Genomic DNA, 17,834 nt, shown 5'->3' on the forward strand with positions numbered 1-17,834 from the left:
AAGCGCCCTCATCCCCACCCCCAGCCCGTCCTGAGAATGTGGGAGCCCAAGGGGCTCTGGGTCGTGGCCACCAGGGGATACGAGAGCTGATGTATTGATGGGCAAGAGATTCCTGTCTGCACCTCCCACCCTGACTTTTGTCTGAAACCCACCATCAGTCACTCCCCTCAGCTGTGTCCCCACCTTTACAGTAAGAGTCCCAGCGAACAGTCACTCTGCTCTGTCTGGTTCTGACCCAAGTTCACACTTGGAAGTGTACCTCACTCCCGGATCCCCTAAAATCCTGCAGCTAACCTGATAGAGGGGACAAGCCGATGGTGACACCTGCTGGCTGTTCTGGGGATGCGCAGCTCCAGCGAGCACAAGGAGGAGCCCACCTCCAGAGAACGAGGTGCTGGACACACGGATTCTGGCCTTGCCCTGGACGGACGGATGGCAGGCCAGGCTGGTAGGACAACCAGCTAGCGAAGCAAGGCACCCAGGGCAGGCCTCACCTTCCCAGCCGTGACCCTGAGAAAGGCCACACAGCCGACTCCGAGTCCGACTTGGTGCCCATGGGCGTCTGTCTGCACAAACCCACAGGCCTGGTGCCTCGGAGGCCCGGAAGGATCTGTGGGTTTCAGACTATTAGGTGAGACCTGGCCAGAAACTTGTGAAGCCTCAGGGTCTCCATGTAGGGCTACACCGCCCACCAAAGCAGCAGGTAGCCTCTGAGTCTAAGAAATGGGGTCCACAGGCCAGGGCGAGGCTCCCAAGAGGCAGAGGGGCAGAAGAGACTGCAAGACCACTCAGGTCGTGCTCCTACCCTCTAAGCAGGGCCCCCACCGGCTCTGAGGCGACCCCCACGGCCAGGCCACCGCCAGGTGCTGTGTTGGGGGGCTGGGCCTCAGAGATGGGAGATCAGAGCAGAGGTGAGGCCAGGGGCTGCTGCTGGTCCTGCCCCATGCCCTCCAGGCCCAGATCAGGGGGCCTTGTGGCTCTCCATCCTCCTCACCCTGGGGCTCAGCCTTCTCACTCTCTCTCCATCGAGCCCGGGGTGCCAACAGGGCAGGGCGCTTCTCTGCTAGCAGGCTGGCTCGGGGCCCTGCCTGCCCACCCTCACACACCACCCCTTCTCGTACTTTCCTTCTCCCAGACCCCCCCCCCAACCAGCTGTGGCCTGAGGATGGGCACTGGGCTCCCCCAGCTTTGGTGTGTGGCCTTGACAAGTCCCCAGGCCTCCCTAGGTCCCTCCTTGTTGAGCAAGGAGGCTGGGAGGGGTCAGGGTGTGAGCTTGCGGCGCTAGGCGCAGGCCCGCCAGGTGGATAAGTGGAGGAGCCTGTCTTGTCCTCCTCACTGAGGTTCACAGATGTCGCGCCCCTCCCTCGACTCGGGCCCCCAGAGCACCTCGGGGGCGGGAGGGGGCCGTGAGGTCCCTCAGAATCACAACCTAAGATGGTGACAAAAGCTGACAGGACATGGGTGGGGGTGGGGGCGGAGCAACGCAGGGACGGGGAGCCTGCACCACCTGAGTCCCCTGGCTCAGATGCCCGTCCCACGTCCCGAGGGTCAGCACCCGCCTCTGACTTAAATGCCCGCTCGCTGTCCCTCGGGCTCGTCCCACGCCCCGCTCCCCGAAGCAGCGGGATCAGCTTTCAGACGCAGAACCCGCCCCAAGCCCCGGGCCCCTCCCCTCTGTCCTCCGCGCTCGCGCACTGGGCTCCAGCACTAAGCCGCTCTCTCGGATCCCGGCCTCCACTAGGCGGGGCCCCTCGGCGCGGCCCCGCCCCTCTCATCGCCCAATCCCAGCCCACGGTCGCATGTCGCCCAATCCGAGCCCGCTCGCCCGGGCGCGGCCCCCCCCCCGGCGGTGACGCACGAGGTGTGCGCCGCAGGCCCGGTGCGGCCGCCGTCAGACATCGCCCGCGTGGGCGGGGCTAGCCTGGTACCTGCGGCCATGGCTCCCGCGGCCGCCAGCGTCCCCGAGGTGGTTCGCGCGGCTCAAAAGGACGACTACTACCGCGGCGGGCTGCGCAGCGCGGCGGGCAGCGTCCTGCACAGCCTGGCGGGTGAGGCCCGGGGGGGGGGGCGGCCCTGGGGCAGGGGGCAACCCAGGCCCTTCCGCGCGTGAGCTTCCGAGGGCGCGGCTGGCAGAGTGATCGGCGCCAGAGGAAGGTCTGGGCCGGGGGTGGTCCAGAGAGCCACGCCTTCGGGCGGACGGACGACCCCCCATGCCCGCCCGGCGCAGCTGCCACGGGCAACTCGGCTAGGGCCTACGCCCGCACGGCGGCTGGCACCGAAGAAGCGAGTGCCACGGTCGCCCCCGACGGCCCGGAGCGAGGTGGAGTTGGGTGTGGGGACGGTGAGGGCGAGGGCGAGCGTGGGGAAGCCTTGCGTCTGCAGCCGAAGCTGCCCAGGTCTGGGACATGTTCGGAGTAAGCATTGTGTCTGTTAATACTGCAAACACTTTGGCCTGGTGACAGGCGTTTCTGTCGGTGCTTTACAAACATTTAACTTATGTAATCCTCAAAACATCTCTGCAAGGGAGGACTTGTCATGCCCAGTCCCACAGATTGGGACATTGGGATTCCTTTGAGAGGATTCCATTGAGAGGCCCAGGAACTTGCCTGAGGTCACAACCAGCAGTTGGGGAGCTGGGTCAGGATGCTGGACAGGGGTCACCACACTGCCTGTCCTCGTGGCCCTTCTGGGCACCAATCCCTTACCCAGGTGAGTTCGGAAGGGGGAGATGGGCCGCAGGTGGGCAGGTGCTCAGACTCAGTGGCCCAGGTGAGACACACCAGGGGCCGGAAGCCAGAAGTGCATTTAGGGCCCTCTGAGCCTCAAGGACCGATGTTCAGGCTGGGCCTCACACCATCCCCATAGCGACAGTGCTGTTCCTGCCCCCAGGTGCGAAGAAGTGGCTGGAGTGGAGGAAAGAGCTTGAGTTGCTGTCCGATGCAGCCTACTTTGGCCTCACCACACTTGCAGGTAGCACCCCCGTGGGCCCCTGGGGACCCACAGCCCACGCCAAGCCCCAGAGGACAGCAGGGGGCGGGGGGCCACAGCAGGATGAGAAGCTCCTGGAGGTGCTTCCCAGCGCGGCTGGAGCTGGCCCGGATGCGGCCTCAGGGAAGGAGAGGACCCGGGACCTGCCCCCAGAGGAAGGCCTCTGCAAGCTCTGATGTCCATGTGCCCGTCATGTCTGTGTCCTCCTTCATCCTTTTTGTGTCCCTGGGGCTGTGGTCCTGGGCCTTGCCAGGGCTCTGGTACGAGCCCTGGCACGGCCACCAGGGCCCTGGCTGAGCGTCCTTCTGCACAAGAAAGGCAGGGATTGGTAGAACGCAGCAGCTGCTCAGCCTCTCTCGTGGGTGTCCCCCCGACCCCCAGGCTACCAGACCCTGGGGGAGGAGTACGTCGGGATCCTCCAGGTGGACCCGTCCCAGAGGCAGGTGCCCTCAAGGCTGCGCCGCGGTGTGCTGGTCTCGCTGCACACCGTCCTGCCCTACCTGCTGGACAAGGCCCTGCTGCACCTGGAGCACGAGCTGCAGACCGACAGCAGCAGCGGCCGGCCCTCACAGGGCGGCCCGGCACACAGCGTGCGGGGCCGCTCCGGAGCCAGGCGCTGGGTGCACCGGCAGGTGGCTGCCCTGACGGAGCAACAGCAGAAGGCACTGCTGAGGGTCGTGCTGGTGCTCAGGCCAGGCCTGGGCTGCCTTCAGCGGCTCCACGTCGCCTGGTTCTACATGCATGGCGCCTTCTACCACCTGGCCAAGAGGCTCGCCGGAGTCACCTACGTAAGTGTGGCACCGCCCACACTTGCTCCTCCCCGGGTCGTCCCTGTATAGGCGGCCCCTCAGGGCCTTTGTGGGCCAGCATACTCAGCGGGGTATTGTTGGCTCACGTTCTGCTAAAAAGAGAAGGAGACGTTCAGTTTGCACACACCCTGAGAGTAGGGTGAGGCTGCCTTCCCCAGCCACCATGTGCAGGCCACCCTGGGTGCCGGGCCCTACACCTTCCTGACAGTGGCCCCACTGTGACTGCAGGATCCCCACTCCTGGCGGTGTCCTGCTGGTCCTCCCTGGTCCCTGCACGCCCACTCCACGGGACCACTGCTCACACCCTCTTGTCAAGGTTCCCTCACTCCCACTCACCCGCCCTCCTGGGTCACTCAGCGTCGTGCTCCCTGTGGAGAGCCTGCCCTGCCCCTTCGCCGCCCTGGCTAGTGTTGTCCTGGGCGCCCGAGGCTCCCCTGTCAGTCCCGTCTCTGCCTCTCACATGCCGGTCACCCTTGAGTACGTGTGGCTGAACTGTGTGATAAAGGGGCCTGGAAACCCAGGGCCCCACCCAGAGGGCTTTTCCCTCCTGGCACGTGTGGCTGCCCCACCCCCAGCCTCAGGGAGGGAGACAGGACCGGGACTCCACCAGAAGTCGCCCCTGCCACTCGCTGCAGGAGAGGCTGGCACACTGTCTCCCCCGTGGCATGGTGGCATCTACCAGCAGGGAGCTTCTGCCGCAGACAGCGGGTGGCAACATCTGCCGCCCGCGCTTCCCCCTACCCCGCTGGGAGCTCTCTCTCCAGCTTCTTTGCCAGTTCTTTATCTGAGAGGGGGGTCCCTGGATGTCCTCCCACCCTCAAATCCTCACCTGCTTCCAGAGTGGCCTGCACACTTCCAGCTCTGAGCACACCTTGGCTCAGGGCTTTGCTCCTGTTGGGAGTGCCGCCCTGCGCTGTCCAGCAATGTCTATCGCCCACCCACCCGGTGCTCCTGCCCCTCACTCAGCTGAGGGGCCCCGTGGTCACTCTCTGTCCCGTCTGCACTGAGCAGGCAGGTTGGGCCTGACTTGATGGGCTCAAGTGCTGGGGGAGGCCAGACCTCCAGGCTGTCCACTCCGAGCCGCTGACTGCTGACCGTCCCCTGTGGTCCTTGACAGCTCCGCACCCACCGCTCCCCTGCACAGGACCCAAGGGCTCTCGCCAGCTACAGGTTGCTGGGCCTCGTCTCCCTGCTGCACCTGGCGCTGTCCGTGGGCCTGCATCTCTACGGCCTCCGGCAGAGGCAGCGTGCCCGGCGGGAGTGGAAGCTGCACCGAGGCCTGTCCCACCGCAGGTGCGCAGGGCGGTCCCCTGGGTGTGGGCTCTTGGCTCGGATGTGCAGCTGGCTGCCAGGGCCCAGCACCCTGCTCTCAGTGAGGACCTGAGGCTCACCCTCCCCACCCCCACAGGAGCCACACGGAAGAGAGAGCGGGCACCAGAAGCAGCCTCTGCACCCTGTGCCTGGAGGAGCGCAGGCACCCCACGGCCACGCCCTGCGGCCACCTCTTCTGCTGGGAGTGCATCACCCAGTGGTGTGGCACCAAGGTCAGCAGCCGTGGGCCTGGAGCCCAGGCTCCCGGGCAGGTGTGCGGGTGGCGCTGGTGGCTGCCAGTCAGCAGCCTGCCCCTGAACGCTCTCATTGGGCAGTTGTGGGGGGGGGTGCAGACGTCTTTAAAAGCCCCCACATAAGCCAGGTACAGGGTCCACTTGGGAGAGTCCAGGTGCCACAGTTGCTGTGTGGATGCTCAGCCGAAAGCAAAGCCCAGGGCACAGGGCTGTGTATAGCCAGGCAGTCATCACAGAAGGCCTCATCTCCATGCTGACTTCAGGGAGGGGTCCAGCTCCTGGGCCCCGCCCACCCCCACTGCCAGCTCAGCCAGAATCCATTGGAGGGGGTGGGGCGGCCACCTGGGGCGAGGCAGGGTGACGGGGGCAGGGTGCCCACCTGTGTGCCCAAGCACAGGCTACTCTGGGTCCGTCCTGGCTTTGTGGGTCCTGTTGGGAGCCTGGCAGTCAGCTGGCAGACCTTCCAGGGCTGGAGGGACCTGGCCTGGCTTTAGCCGGGTGGTCCTTAGGAGTGGGACACCAGGCTTGGGAAGTGGGACAGGATAGGCCTGTTCATCCCAGAACCCCTTAAGAGGCTCAGGCAGCCAGTCACCAAACAGCTATGAGGCCCATCTCAGCAGCGGTCAGTGGTGGCTGAGAGCCCTCCCCCACCCCCAGTCCCTGCATGGACTGTGGTGGTCTCCTCTTCCCAACTGCCCAGGGTTCAGGCCTCCCCTCCGGGTCTACGACCTCCTGTTCTGTGCTGGACAAGGACCCCCGTGTCACTGGAGATGCCAGTGGGGGAGGGCCCGCGGTGCTCTTGCAGGGGGCGCAGCCTGTGCGACCTCTCCTTCCCCTGCAGACGGAGTGTCCCCTGTGCAGGGACAAGTTCCCACCCCAGAAGCTAGTCTACCTGCGGCACTTCCGGTGACCAGAGGGCAGGGCAACCCAGGAGCCGCCTGACCCCAGGAGAAAGCTTAGTTCCTCCTCAAGATGAACTCACACGGGAATTGTAACATCCCCTAGTTGTACCCTTCTGTCACATGAGACACTGCGCCAGCAGCCCCGGAGCCAGACGGCGTCTCAGGAACAGGCCAGGGCTTGCTGACCGGTCCTGTGGTGAGAGGAGGTGCCCCCTGGCGGACCACCAGGGCGTGGCCCAGGTGAGCAAGTGCTGATGAGCGGAGGTGGCACTTTCTCCGGGGGTGTGGTCAGCCCACCAGCCCCACTCCCTGCAAACTGTGCCAGGCAGCAGCTGGGCCAGGCACGCCCACTCACGGGACTAGGGGGAAAGCACTGCACACTCGAGGGCCCAGTGCTACCTCTACATGCACACGTGCAGCTCGCCTCCCACTGGGAATGTGGAGTCTGGCCCTGGGCCTTGCAGACGCCCCGGATCTCCCCCACCCAGGGCTCCTGCTAGGGCCGAGCCAGCAGCGGGGGGAGCTCTGCTGCCCTAACGGCTCGGCCACGAACTGCCTGTGAGGCCCTGTGAAGCCCCATGAGGCCCCGTGAGGCCAGCAGGTGGGAAGGTTCACCTCAGTGTCCAGCCTCCTTCCTGCCGCTTTTTTTATTTTCAGGTTTCAAAAACTAACTTGTGCCAGAGACAGGACTTTGCTGCGGGTGTCCTTAGGACACAGGCCCCACAGCAGTGTAGGTGTGGTAATGTCACAAGGGCACAATGCAACTCGTGTCTCAAAGGCTGGTGACAGGCCCTGGGGTCTCCGGGGCACCCCTGTGGGACTGTGTGGTGTAGCTGTGGCAGAGGCCAACACAGGTGCTCTGTGCAGTGCGACTCGGCCATCATCCAGCCTCAGAGATGGCCCTGTCCTTCTCAGTAGCAAAGATAGCTGCAGACAGGGCCCAGGACCACGGGCAGACTGAGCAGCAGCAAGCGGGGCCCACTGGCCCCAAAGCCCCCAACTGAGACCCCGGAGCACAAAACACAGCTTCCCACTGTCTGCCAGGAAGGTGGTGGGGAGGGCAGTGGCGACCCCCGGGCACCGATAAGGGACACCCTCTGGATACAAAGCAATGGTACCACCCCCCAGAATGGGGTCTGCAGAGGAGCCAACCAGGGAAAAGCCACAGAGCTGACACCTGACCCGAGTCAGGTGGAGCCGCTGGAGCCACCAGCCCGAGTCCCCGCGGACCCAGGAGGAAAGGGGTCCCCCTGCAGGGCGCATTTCCCATAAAGACTACGCGAGAAAGGGGGCACTGTCTTTAATTGTTTGAATTAAAAAGTCAGTAAAAGGTTTGAGTGTGTGTCTTCATCACATCGAAAAAGTCACCGTGCTGGGCAGCGGCTCCCACAGGAAGCGGAGCGGAGTCAGGCCCCTGGGGCGGGGCTGTGCCCCCTGCACACCCCTCTGGGGGGCTGACGTATGAACGCGCACTGCCGCAGACCGAGTCAGGCCTTTCCGCACAAAAGACATACGTCAACGTGACCTCCAACAGTGAAAATATAGTGTATTTGGGTCCCCAGGCCCCAGAACGCCTCAGGAGTTGAGCTGTTTCCTGTCAGAGAAGAGGCGGCCACCGCCCCTCCTCAAGGTGACGGTGGGGAGCGTGGCGAGGACCATTGTCCCAGGGAGAACCGCTGAGCTCCTTCCAGGGCAGGACTCCGGCAGCCGCAGCCTCCAGCAGGGCAACAGGGTGATGGCGTCCTCGGGCAGGTCCTTGCGGCCGCGGCCCCCGCCCCACCTTGGCCCAGCCTATGCCCTGCTGGTCCGTCCACTTGAACACCTGCATCACTGAAAAATAAATCAATGCAACTCCGCTTAAATGCCAGTGTCTTCAAGAACCTGGTATTTCGGTTACAATAATTGAGGCTCCTTTTTAGAAAGAAAATCCGACTCCCTGGTCATCAACTACTTTATGTGAAGAAAGGAGACGCTGTTACAGTGGCTCAAACCCACTCGGGCTCCGGCGGCGGCCCGGCGGCCCGGCGGCCCTCTAACTGGAGAACGTCTTGCCCACGTCCTCCTTCCCCTTGTACGTCCTCTTGCCGTGTGTGAACGGGATGTACCGGTACTTGATCATGTGCTGGGGACAGAGAGACGGACACGCGTCAGGCAATGACACCAGCACTCCGCAGCAGCTTCCAGTCCAGCGGGGACCGGGTGGACCCACAGTGGGGACACCCTGGTGAGTGTGTGGTCGGGTCTGCCCGGGCCTGCTCGAGGGTGACGTGGCAGAACCCGCTGTCGCCGTCGGGCAGGTCCCGACTCCCACTGACCCACCGGACGCCGTGCTCAGGAGGAGGGCACGGCCTGGGGCCCTTCCCACCCATCTCTGGAGCTGTCTGCCCAGGCCGGTCCCCACCCCGGGCCCGGTCCCCGCCCCAGGCCCTGGCACAGGGTCATGCTGGGGGAAGGGGCAGGGGTCATGCCCCCAACCCCAGGCCTGCAGGGAGCTTCCTGCTGCTCTGTGGCACCCCCCTGCACCCCCCACGCTGCCAGGACGGGTGCAGCGCCCTCTGGTGCCTACCTTGATCTGCCTCTTCATGGTGATACAGAAGAGCATGATGAAGTACATGACCAGGATGGGCCAGAACACAGGCACGTTGAACGCCTCAAAGAAGGTGCAGACCATGGCCACCAGAATGCCCTTGGTGGCTGCGTGCCTGTGTGAGGGGGATGTGAGGAAGGGGGGCGTGAGCGCGCGGCTCCTGAGCGCACGGCTCCGTGTGCGCTGCCCGTTCCACGACGCACCACATGGAACCACACACAGCTCGAAGCGTCCTTCCCGAGTCACACCCAGTGTGACAGCAGCAAGGGGGGTGACGCTGCCCCGCTCAGGGACGGCCATGGGCCAGGCAGCCCCCAACTCAAACTGCTGCTCGGTACTCCACAAGGCCAGCTCTCTCGGGGGGCTCCCCGGCCCCCAACCGCACCTGCCTCCCACTGCTTCTCCCCAGCGTTTCAGACTCGACCCCCGACCGGCCGAGCGCCGGCCAGTCTCTCACATGCCAACGCACAGAACACACACAGTGGCTCACTCCCTTCAGTTTTCTGGCCCAATGAATACAGGACAAACGAGAGATAGGGGTCATCTCTGTCCACCCGTCACCACCTCTAGGGAGACTGGGACCAGCCCACCCTCCACACGAGCACAGCCCTCCCCACGACAGCAGCTGTCCCCACAGTGCATCTGCAGCGACCTCCTCGGTGCTGGCATCACAGCCCCCCCCCACCCGGGGCCCCCGCCCAGCACCGGGCTGGCGAGCGCAGCACGGGTGTCCCGGGTGAGCGGGTGTTCCGGGTGAGCGGGTGTTCCGGGTGAGCGGGTGTTCCGGGTGAGCGGGTGTTCCGGGTGTTCCGGGNAGGGACGGCCGTGGGCCAGGCAGCCCCCAACTCAAACTGCTGCTCGGTACTCCACAAGGCCAGCTCTCTCGGGGGGCTCCCCGGCCCCCAACCGCACCTGCCTCCCACTGCTTCTCCCCAGCGTTTCAGACTCGACCCCCGACCGGCCGAGCGCCGGCCAGTCTCTCACATGCCAACGCACAGAACACACACAGTGGCTCACTCCCTTCAGTTTTCTGGCCCAATGAATACAGGACAAACGAGAGCCCCCATTCCCCAAGACAGGGGTCATCTCTGTCCACCCGTCACCACCTCTAGGGAGACTGGGACCAGCCCACCCTCCACACGAGCACAGCACTTCCCACGACAGCAGCTGTCCCCACAGTGCATCTGCAGCGACCTCCTCGTTGCTGGCATCACAGCCCTCCCCCCACCCGGGGCCCCCGCCCAGCACCGGGCTGGCGAGCGCAGCACGGGTGTTCCGGGTGAGCGGGTGTTCCGGGTGAGCGGGTGTTCCGGGTGAGCGGGTGTTCAGAACAAAGGCAGCTTCACAACGCGCCACTCGCTAACCAACCGGACCGGAAACGGTCCCCCTCACCCACGAGAGCAGCTGTATCTTTAGGAGTGAACTCACCAAAATTTAAACTCCGGAAGCCGTCGGATGAATGGCCGGAACTCCTCGTTCTGCCTCGTGGGTAGTGAGGGGCCGTCGTCTGAAAGGCAGAGTGCAGATCAGGGGAGCGCGCCTCACCTTCCCACCTGCGCAGCCCGCCTCCAGGCCCCTGGCGCTCCTGCGTGAAGAGGCCTCACTCCCAGAGTGGAACCCTGTCACTTACCCAGAGGTGACAGGGAGCCAGGGACCTCACTATTTCAAAAGATTCGCATCAGATTTTCTTTTACGAAGAATTGTATGTATTTTACAACTGCTTAAAAATTCACCTGCACGTGAGTTCAGCTCAGGGACACGTGGACGTGCCCCACAAACCGAGGGAGTGTCCGCCCGAGCTGAGCGCCTGCTGCCCACGGCAAGAGGAGAGCCAGGCCCGCTCCCTGACTTCAGCCCACCCCAGAGGGGCACCTCCTGCCAGGCAGAGAAGCCAAGGTGACAGACGAGTCCTCCGTTTTACTTCTCAATTCCCCCAAGCGGCAACGCGGCAGAAAAAGGCTGTGCTCCATCTAGCGTTCGCACTGCAGGTCCCGCAGAGAAGCTGTGGGCTGCTGGCTGCTGCGGGGACAGTGCTGCCCACACCCCAACCCCCGGCAGGAGGCAGCGCTCCGGGGCCGGGGCTGCGTCGGGTTTGTCCCATGGGGCCCCACTGGTGCCGGCGCCCCTCCAGGCCCACCCCAGCGGGTCCCACCTGGCCTTGGCATGAGCCATGGGGCAAGAACTCTCCCACCCACTGCCCTGGGAAGCCAGAGCCCTTCCGCGCAGCTGGCCGCTAGCGTTCTCAGTGGCTGCAGGAGTCACCCCTCAGGCCCGCGAGGAAGGAACGTGACCGCTGAGGGTGGCGACGACACCGAGACGGGCGTGTGGTTTGGGAAGCAGCTTGGGAAGGCGTCCACGTCCCCACCCCACCACTCCGCACGTGACCCTGCCGGGGGACCTTCACCGGCACCATGGTCCTGTGTGCCCCAGTCCCCTCATCTGCAGACTGGGCTGGCACGGTTGCTCAGAGGGCTAACGGGCCATTGTAAAAACACACCCATCACAATTACTGAGGTTCTGGGCGTGTCTTCAACACTAAGAGAACACCTCTGCACATCTGGAGAAGACACAGCAACCCTGCGAGGCACCCACAACCACCCCCTCCCAGACCAGCAGCAGGCGGACGCTGCCCCCTACCTGAGTCTTCCATCAAGGAAGGGTCCACTTTTGGAGAGAGGAAAGCTATGAAAAGGTTCAGGTGGTAGATCCCCAAGGCGTAGGTCACAATGTACCAGCCCTGGAAGAGAAGGGGGCAAGGTCAGCGACGTCACGAGCACACGATACGCCGGGACAGGCCTTGAGTGGCCCAGCAGAACCTCGGGACCCGTGGAGCTGATCTGAGCAGCAGACACATCACTCACAGGAGGGAAGGGACAACAAGTGACCACAAAGTACAGTGCCTGTCCGTGGTGCCAGCTCTCTCAGATGGTGTACAGCTCTTCCCAGGGGACAAGCAGGGGCCAGTTAGATGCACCAAATGCCGAAGCCACCGGCTCCCAGCGGCAGCGAGGACGGCTCCTCCCAGCGGAGCACCTGGGCCACCACCCGACGGAGCCTCGCACCCACTACCACACACCCCGAAGGTGTGTCTCCGTCTCTCCCAGGAGAAACCCAGAACTGGAAAGTCAGGGAGCCAAGAATGAGGTCAAAACGTCCCACAGTCCAACCTTCTCAGGAGCCGCAGAGGCGGGCAGGGGCCCGCACGACGGGAACACGCAGCTCGGGGCCCTGCAGCCGCACTGGCTCCCACGCCCGAGGACTGGAAACGAGGTGCGGCCGGGCCGGCCCAGCCACACAACCCGCCCCGGCTCTTAGGTCGAGGGTCCTGCCTCAATCTTTACAGAACGGACTGAGTTCCAGCATAAATAGAAAAAAATCAAAACCCCCCCAAAACCAGTCACTGTGACTTCAACAAGAGCTGCAGACGTCCTGCAGACAGAGTCCTGCTACGCCAACCACCCTTCCCCCTGGAGCCAGGGGGGCTGACAAGCAAGGAGACGACTTCCAGGCATGGCATCCGAGACACATTTCCACGCTCGGGTTAAGTGGGAACGCCCCCCCAGTTCTGAGCATAGCATCCAGTGAACAAACGTGTCCCTCTGTGGACTGCGTCCTCCTCAACCCCAGGCAGTCCCAGGGGAGGCGTCTGCATGAACGAGGGAACACCCTCCTGGCTCCAGAGAAAACTGTGACGGGCCTGAGCCTGGACATGTCACACGGCCCCTCTCAAGAGCACCCACACCGGAGGCCCGGGTGGCTGCCAGAGCCAGCGCACACTCGGGTTCAGTCTGTGAGGACATCTCCTGAGCCAGGGACAGGTTCCTCGTGAGCACATCTGGTCCCCAGCCTTCCACTCAATGGGACAACCACGCTCTCCTCCGAGGCCTCAGAGGAGCAGCTTCCACAGCCGAACGCTCAGGAGCCAAGGTCCTCATGCACCCAGGGAAGGAGGTCATCCTGCCCCCAAAGCCTCCGCCCGCCCCGGGCATCTGGGGCTGCAGCTGCTGTGGACACTTTCCTGGGAACCGGCAGGGCACAGTGGGCCCTGGACACATGGGAAACAGTCCTTCTTTGGAAGAGTCACAGGGACTGTTCCCACATTCGGTGCCCAACCGAGACCAGAAGCTGTTTTCTCACCAAACACCCCAACCCAGAGACGCAAGAGACACCAGCAGCGCCTTCACCTTCAGCAGCGTGGACACGAAGGCGGCCCACGCGGCCGCGCCTACCTGCAGCAGGTACACTCGGACCATGTAGACGAAGCTCAGGCCCAGCGTCACCACCCACCGCATGGCCGTGTACGGCGTTGACTTGTCCAGCCAGGACTGATAGATCTGCAATGACAAGAGGTCACGCGTGACATGTGGACCTTGACACGCCCCCTGCAAAGGGGACCTCCCGATGATCGCCTGCCTCAGGCTGTGCGTCACTGTGCAATGCAGCAATGACGGCCACCACAAATTTACTTGCAGTCAGGTCCGAGGCAGGCCCGACCCCTGAGCAGAAGCTCAGTCAGGCACTCGACGAGGGGAGGCCCTGCTGCAGCCGGGAGGCCCGGCCCGAGGCAGGGAACAGGCCCCTTGCAGTTGCCACCTAAGTGCAGGGCTCGGCCTGCGTGCCCTGCGGGGCCACCCCAACCCCGGCAGTGCCGTGTGCTCAGGCGGGCGCCCCAGCGCCACAGGGCACGCAGGGAGGACTCCAGCGTCTGTGCACATGTGCACCCAGTTAGTGTGTGTGTGTTGGTGCCCCACTTTGCTTCTGGAAGTGTTTAAGTTTTAACTACAGAAACTTTCCACTGGCCTTGATAGTAGAGAGAATACATGAGATCACACAGTCCCACCACCCGGGTATAACACCTACCGAGTTTTTAAAAGCTTTTTAACTTTAAAAACTGATACAGCACTGCCCTGGCTGGCATAGCTCAATGGATTGAGCACGGGCCTGCGAACCAGAGGATCGCGGTTCGATTCCCAGTCAGGGCACATGCCTGGGTTGCAGGCCAGTTCCCTGCAGGCCAACTCCCAGCAGGGGACACACAAAAGGCAACCATACATTGATGTTTCTCTCTCTCTCCTTCCCCTTTAAAGGTAAATAAATAAAATCTTAAAAAAAAAAAAAACTGATACAGCGCTAAATGCAACGCTTCCCCAAGTCAGACCTCTCCTCTAGAAAACACACAGGGGCTGTGTGTTGCTACGTGCTGCCGGCCCCAGCATGGCCCCCAGGCCATGTCCACCCACCGCACACAGACCTTGTCGAGAGGGGCCACAGGGGCGTGGACGTGGGTAGCCAGGAGAAGATATGGCGAGATCAGACTAGGGGCCACTGCCATACCTACACCGTCTAGGAGCTCAGAACGGTCTTCACGTTATTGAAACTCGAAAACAGCCCAGAAAACACATGTGTGGCAGAAATGACACGCGGCCACAAGGCCTCATTCACTTACCGTCTGGCGATTCGGCACTCCCAGCAAAGGGAGAGCCATTCCCGACGGCGTGAACGTGAGGCCCCCCAGGGACCAGGGAGACTGGTGTGCTCAGGCCCTTCAGAAAACGTGCTGGGTCAACAGTTTCTTGTTCAAATGTCTGCACAGTGTGTCTTCAGAAAACCTACCTGTCCGAGTCGTGTGAAGAACCTATACACCACAGAAGGCTTCCCATGGACGGACTCTCCAACGCTGTCACCTTCGGACATTCTGTAACTGAGAGACACAGAGCACTTTTAAGTGACTGGGCCACTGAGGGTCTGACCCCCTCTGTGCTGCCGCCAGGCAGGCCATTCGGTATTCAGCACTTTCTCCGCACCACTTCCGCCTTGGGGGGGGGGCACGAGGCCCAGGAGGGCCAGGAAGGCGGGAGCCGTGCACAGCAGCGCAGGTCGACTCTCGTCTCTGCCACCGTACCCGGATCACGCCCCTCTCGCTGGTCCCCAGGCACCACTGCTGCCTCAGGGGGCCACTGCACACAGCTGCACACCCACCTTCGCCCCCTAGGCTCCCCTCTCTGGCTGCTCTCCATGGTGTCGGTGCCAGCCAGGCCTCTCCTGGCCCCGAGGGCCACATCCCCCACCCCACCCAGAGAAACATGCCCTGGCCAGCTCTCTGGCAACCCGCTGTCTGTGCCCCAGTTCCTCATTGGGGAGCGGGGGTAACCCTACCTGCTCATGACTAATGCAACGTGCTGTTGTGATTCCCTGGGGAACCAACCTGTGACACCCCGGTGACCAAGGAAAGTGGGCAACATCGCCCCATGTCACGGGGGCGGGGGCGGGAGGTGAGCCTTAAACGGTTTAAGCCACTTGTCCAAGACCACAAGCACCTCCTCCAACAGAGCAGGCTGCTGCCCAAACCTGGGAATGAGAAGGACCCAGAGAATGGGGGCATGGGCTGTCCCTAAGCTGGTGAGGACTCTGGGACAAAGCTCACTGCTGTCCCCAACCTGGTGCCACAGACTGTTTCCAGGCTCCTGAGCAGCCGCGAGACCTCGGCTTCTCCCTCTGGAGGACAAGGCTAGCTGCCAGCAGCCCTTCCCACCCACAGACAGACAGTGTGTGGGGCGGAACCCTCGCCCCCGCCCGAGCCCACACCTCCCCGGCACACCTGCACTGGAAGCCCCGGCTGTCCCTGTTTTGACAGGGAGGTCAGCAGGCTGGGGGTGTGGCCTCCAGTGGAAACCCTTCCAGCTACAGCTCTGACACTGAGACAGCCCGGGCAGCCCAGGCAGCCCCACTGTGCCACATCACCAAGTCTGTGCGCACAGTGTGGCGGAGGCCTTGGAACACCACTCCCTGAAGCTGTCATGTGCACAGGGCAGAGTTCTAGGAAGTGACTTGGAGAAGACAGAAAAGTGCCCTTCGCTCCCATGAAGACGCGAAAACCTGAGACGCAGGGCTGGACAGGGCTGGACAGGGCAGGACCATGACTCCTGGCCTCCGGCCTCCAGGAGGTGGAGCTGCACAGCCCACTGGGGAGAACCCTGTGTCTCCAAAGAGCTAAACGAAGACTTGTGACCGAGGCCGGCCGGCCCCCCAGTTCAGGCCGAAGCTGGAGCTACATCAGCGACAGTCCGCCCCGGGTTCCCTACAGGTCTTCCTGGGCCTCGCTTTTCTACGACCGAGGTGTTCACCATTGAAGCGCTTCTGCTCCAACAACGCAGTAGCAGTGAGGTCGGAGAGTAAACGTCTGGCTGTCCCTTCAAAGCAGCCCCCTAAGGAGAAGCGGTTGTGGACAGCCTTCCAGAGGCACAGCAGCCACTTCCAGAAGATCCGACCACACAGACACACAGCCCTCCGTCTGGACTCAACACACCGCCAACAACAACATTAAGGATGTGAACTTTGGAGTCAAACAAGTTGCTTCCAGCGCCCAGTCCTGTCACTTCCTAGTGGAAGCCTGGGTGACCACTCCACATGCCCAATCGGCCCGGGAAGGGCACCGGCCCCTCCGTGCTCGCTCCAGTGCTGCGGAGATCTAGCAGCCAGCAGCCTCCCTCCCCGCACTGACGTCCTGGCCAAAGCCACTCTTCCCTCTGGGCAGAGAGACCTCCTCCCAGGCCCTCGGGCCCCGGCACCCTGTTTATAGTTTGTGTGGCCATGGCTTCGTCATTTTTCCAGGCTTTGTTTCTCTCTCCTCCTCCTGGAGTCAAGCCCCTCCAGAGGCCCTGTCTGGGGCCCGGCTGCACCGAATGCGGAGGAAGGCCTGCCCTGGCAGGCGATCGGTAAGCGATCAGTAAGACTTCATTGCTCCACTGTTACAAGGAAACGCAGCAGAGGCCGAGCGCCGCACCTGGAGTCCTGCACAGCTTATCGGTACCCAGTTTCGGGAGGTCATCTGTGCTCAAAGTGCGCGACAAAAGGTTCCAGCCGTGGCCAGTCTGGCTCCCACTACCTTTCCGCTCATATCCCTGTCCCTTCGCTCCTCCTAGATCCCCTGCGGTACCCTGTCACACTCTGAAGCCTCTACTGCTGGGCTTCCCTCCATGGAAAAGCCCTTCCAGGCGCAGCGGCTCACCCAGCAAGGCCGCATTCCAGGGGCGCCCGCCTCCTCGGAGCGCGAGCACTCCAGAGGTGTCCACCTGGCCCTAACCACACCGCATCTGACTGCGGTCTTCCCCGCCGCTGTCCACGGGAGCCAGCCCCAAGCACGGAGGACCCCTGCCTTTCACGGGGTGCCATCTCACACGTCACGGGCAGTCAGTCAGTAAGACACCAAGGAAACCGAGCAGAACGCGCGCGCTCAGGGTAACTTCCCGTAGACACAAGACCTGTAGACACCAGGAAGCCAAACGGAGGCGCTGCCGGCGAGGGCGGCAGAGCCGGGGGTGGGGGTGGGGGACCGCCGGGCCGGGCCGGGCCAGGCCGGCTGGGAGAAGTGGCGACTCCGCCACCGAGTTCAAGCTGTCTCCAACATGCCACCTTCAGCAACCCGACTGCACCTTGACGCCTTCCCACCCGATCACACCAACAAGCCCTGCACCACAGCGAGGAAAAGGACAAGACAGCGGCCCCCCGCACACCACGGGGGCTGGCAGCCGGCCCCTCCCAACACGCGCAGCGTCCGATCACCCCGCCGACCCTGGGGTCCAGGACCGGCCTGGTTCATCCCAGCACCGCCTATGCCGGCAGCGTCCGCCGCCCGTCACGGCGCCTCGGACCCCCGCCTGGCCCCGCCTACCCCGGCCCCTGTCCGCCCGCCGGTACCTCGCGGCTCTGCAGCGCCCGAGCGCGGTCTCCGAGGGCCGCGGGGAGGAGGACGCAGGCAGGGGCCGCGCCGGCACTTCGCTGGGTCTCGGAACGAGGGGCCGAGCACTTCCGCTCCGTGTTGCGCGGCGCCGCCTCCGGGCCTCCAAGATGGACTCCGGGGCGGGGCGCGGAGCCTCCAACCATTTCCGCTTCCGGCGCGGGCGCCTTTCCCCAGCGGAAAAACGTCAACGGAGGAAATGCGCGGTGTCGCGCAGGCTCAGACTCGTCCTCTGGCTCCACGCCT

At 63.6% G+C, this 17,834-nt stretch overlaps 2 protein-coding genes across 3 annotated transcripts; one reads left to right on the forward strand and one right to left on the reverse strand.

The window, feature by feature from the left end:
• The first annotated feature begins 1,878 nt into the window (after positions 1-1,878).
• PEX10 (peroxisomal biogenesis factor 10) lies at positions 1,879-7,594 on the forward strand. Its single transcript, XM_037062155.1, has 6 exons — positions 1,879-2,048; positions 2,890-2,970; positions 3,370-3,776; positions 4,915-5,090; positions 5,206-5,341; positions 6,204-7,594. The coding sequence occupies exons 1-6, from the start codon at positions 1,937-1,939 to the stop codon at positions 6,270-6,272; spliced, it is 981 nt and encodes a 326-aa protein (XP_036918050.1). The 5' UTR covers positions 1,879-1,936; the 3' UTR covers positions 6,273-7,594.
• Positions 7,549-17,631, reverse strand: RER1 (retention in endoplasmic reticulum sorting receptor 1). 2 transcript variants are annotated; one of them, XM_037062156.1, is made up of 7 exons: positions 14,465-14,552; positions 13,081-13,185; positions 11,489-11,588; positions 10,280-10,358; positions 8,831-8,966; positions 8,260-8,386; positions 7,549-8,094 (listed from the first exon to the last, which is right to left on the reverse strand). In XM_037062156.1, exons 1-6 carry the CDS (start codon positions 14,543-14,545, stop codon positions 8,297-8,299), a joined length of 591 nt encoding a protein of 196 aa, XP_036918051.1. In that variant the 5' UTR covers positions 14,546-14,552; the 3' UTR covers positions 7,549-8,094; positions 8,260-8,296. The 2 variants fall into 2 exon arrangements, with proteins under 2 accessions (XP_036918051.1, XP_036918052.1); XM_037062157.1 differs by adding an exon at positions 17,549-17,631 and having other exon boundaries at positions 7,550-8,386.
• Positions 17,632-17,834: the final 203 nt, after the last annotated feature.

This window comes from Sturnira hondurensis, unplaced genomic scaffold, assembly GCF_014824575.4.
Source record: "Sturnira hondurensis isolate 20B ecotype Veracruz unplaced genomic scaffold, ASM1482457v3 Scaffold0013931, whole genome shotgun sequence".
Taxonomy (NCBI): Eukaryota; Metazoa; Chordata; class Mammalia; order Chiroptera; family Phyllostomidae; genus Sturnira; species Sturnira hondurensis.

What these genes read in the sequence shown, in the direction of transcription:
- PEX10 (XM_037062155.1), top strand. Translation starts at nt 1,937, where the DNA reads ATGGCTCCCGCGGCCGCCAGCGTCCCCGAGGTGGTTCGCGCGGCTCAA. An exon ending in CGTCCTGCACAGCCTGGCGG is followed by an intron (nt 2,049 to 2,889) that starts GTGAGGCCCGGG and finishes TCCTGCCCCCAG; the next exon opens with GTGCGAAGAAGTGGCTGGAG. An exon ending in CGAGGCCTGTCCCACCGCAG is followed by an intron (nt 5,091 to 5,205) that starts GTGCGCAGGGCG and finishes CCACCCCCACAG; the next exon opens with GAGCCACACGGAAGAGAGAG.
- RER1 (XM_037062156.1), bottom strand. Translation starts at nt 14,545, where the DNA reads ATGTCCGAAGGTGACAGCGTTGGAGAGTCCGTCCATGGGAAGCCTTCT. An exon ending in TTCCTTGATGGAAGACTCAG is followed by an intron (nt 10,359 to 11,488) that starts GTAGGGGGCAGC and finishes TCTGCCTTTCAG; the next exon opens with ACGACGGCCCCTCACTACCC. An exon ending in CTTCCGGAGTTTAAATTTTG is followed by an intron (nt 8,967 to 10,279) that starts GTGAGTTCACTC and finishes CCCCTCACACAG; the next exon opens with GCACGCAGCCACCAAGGGCA.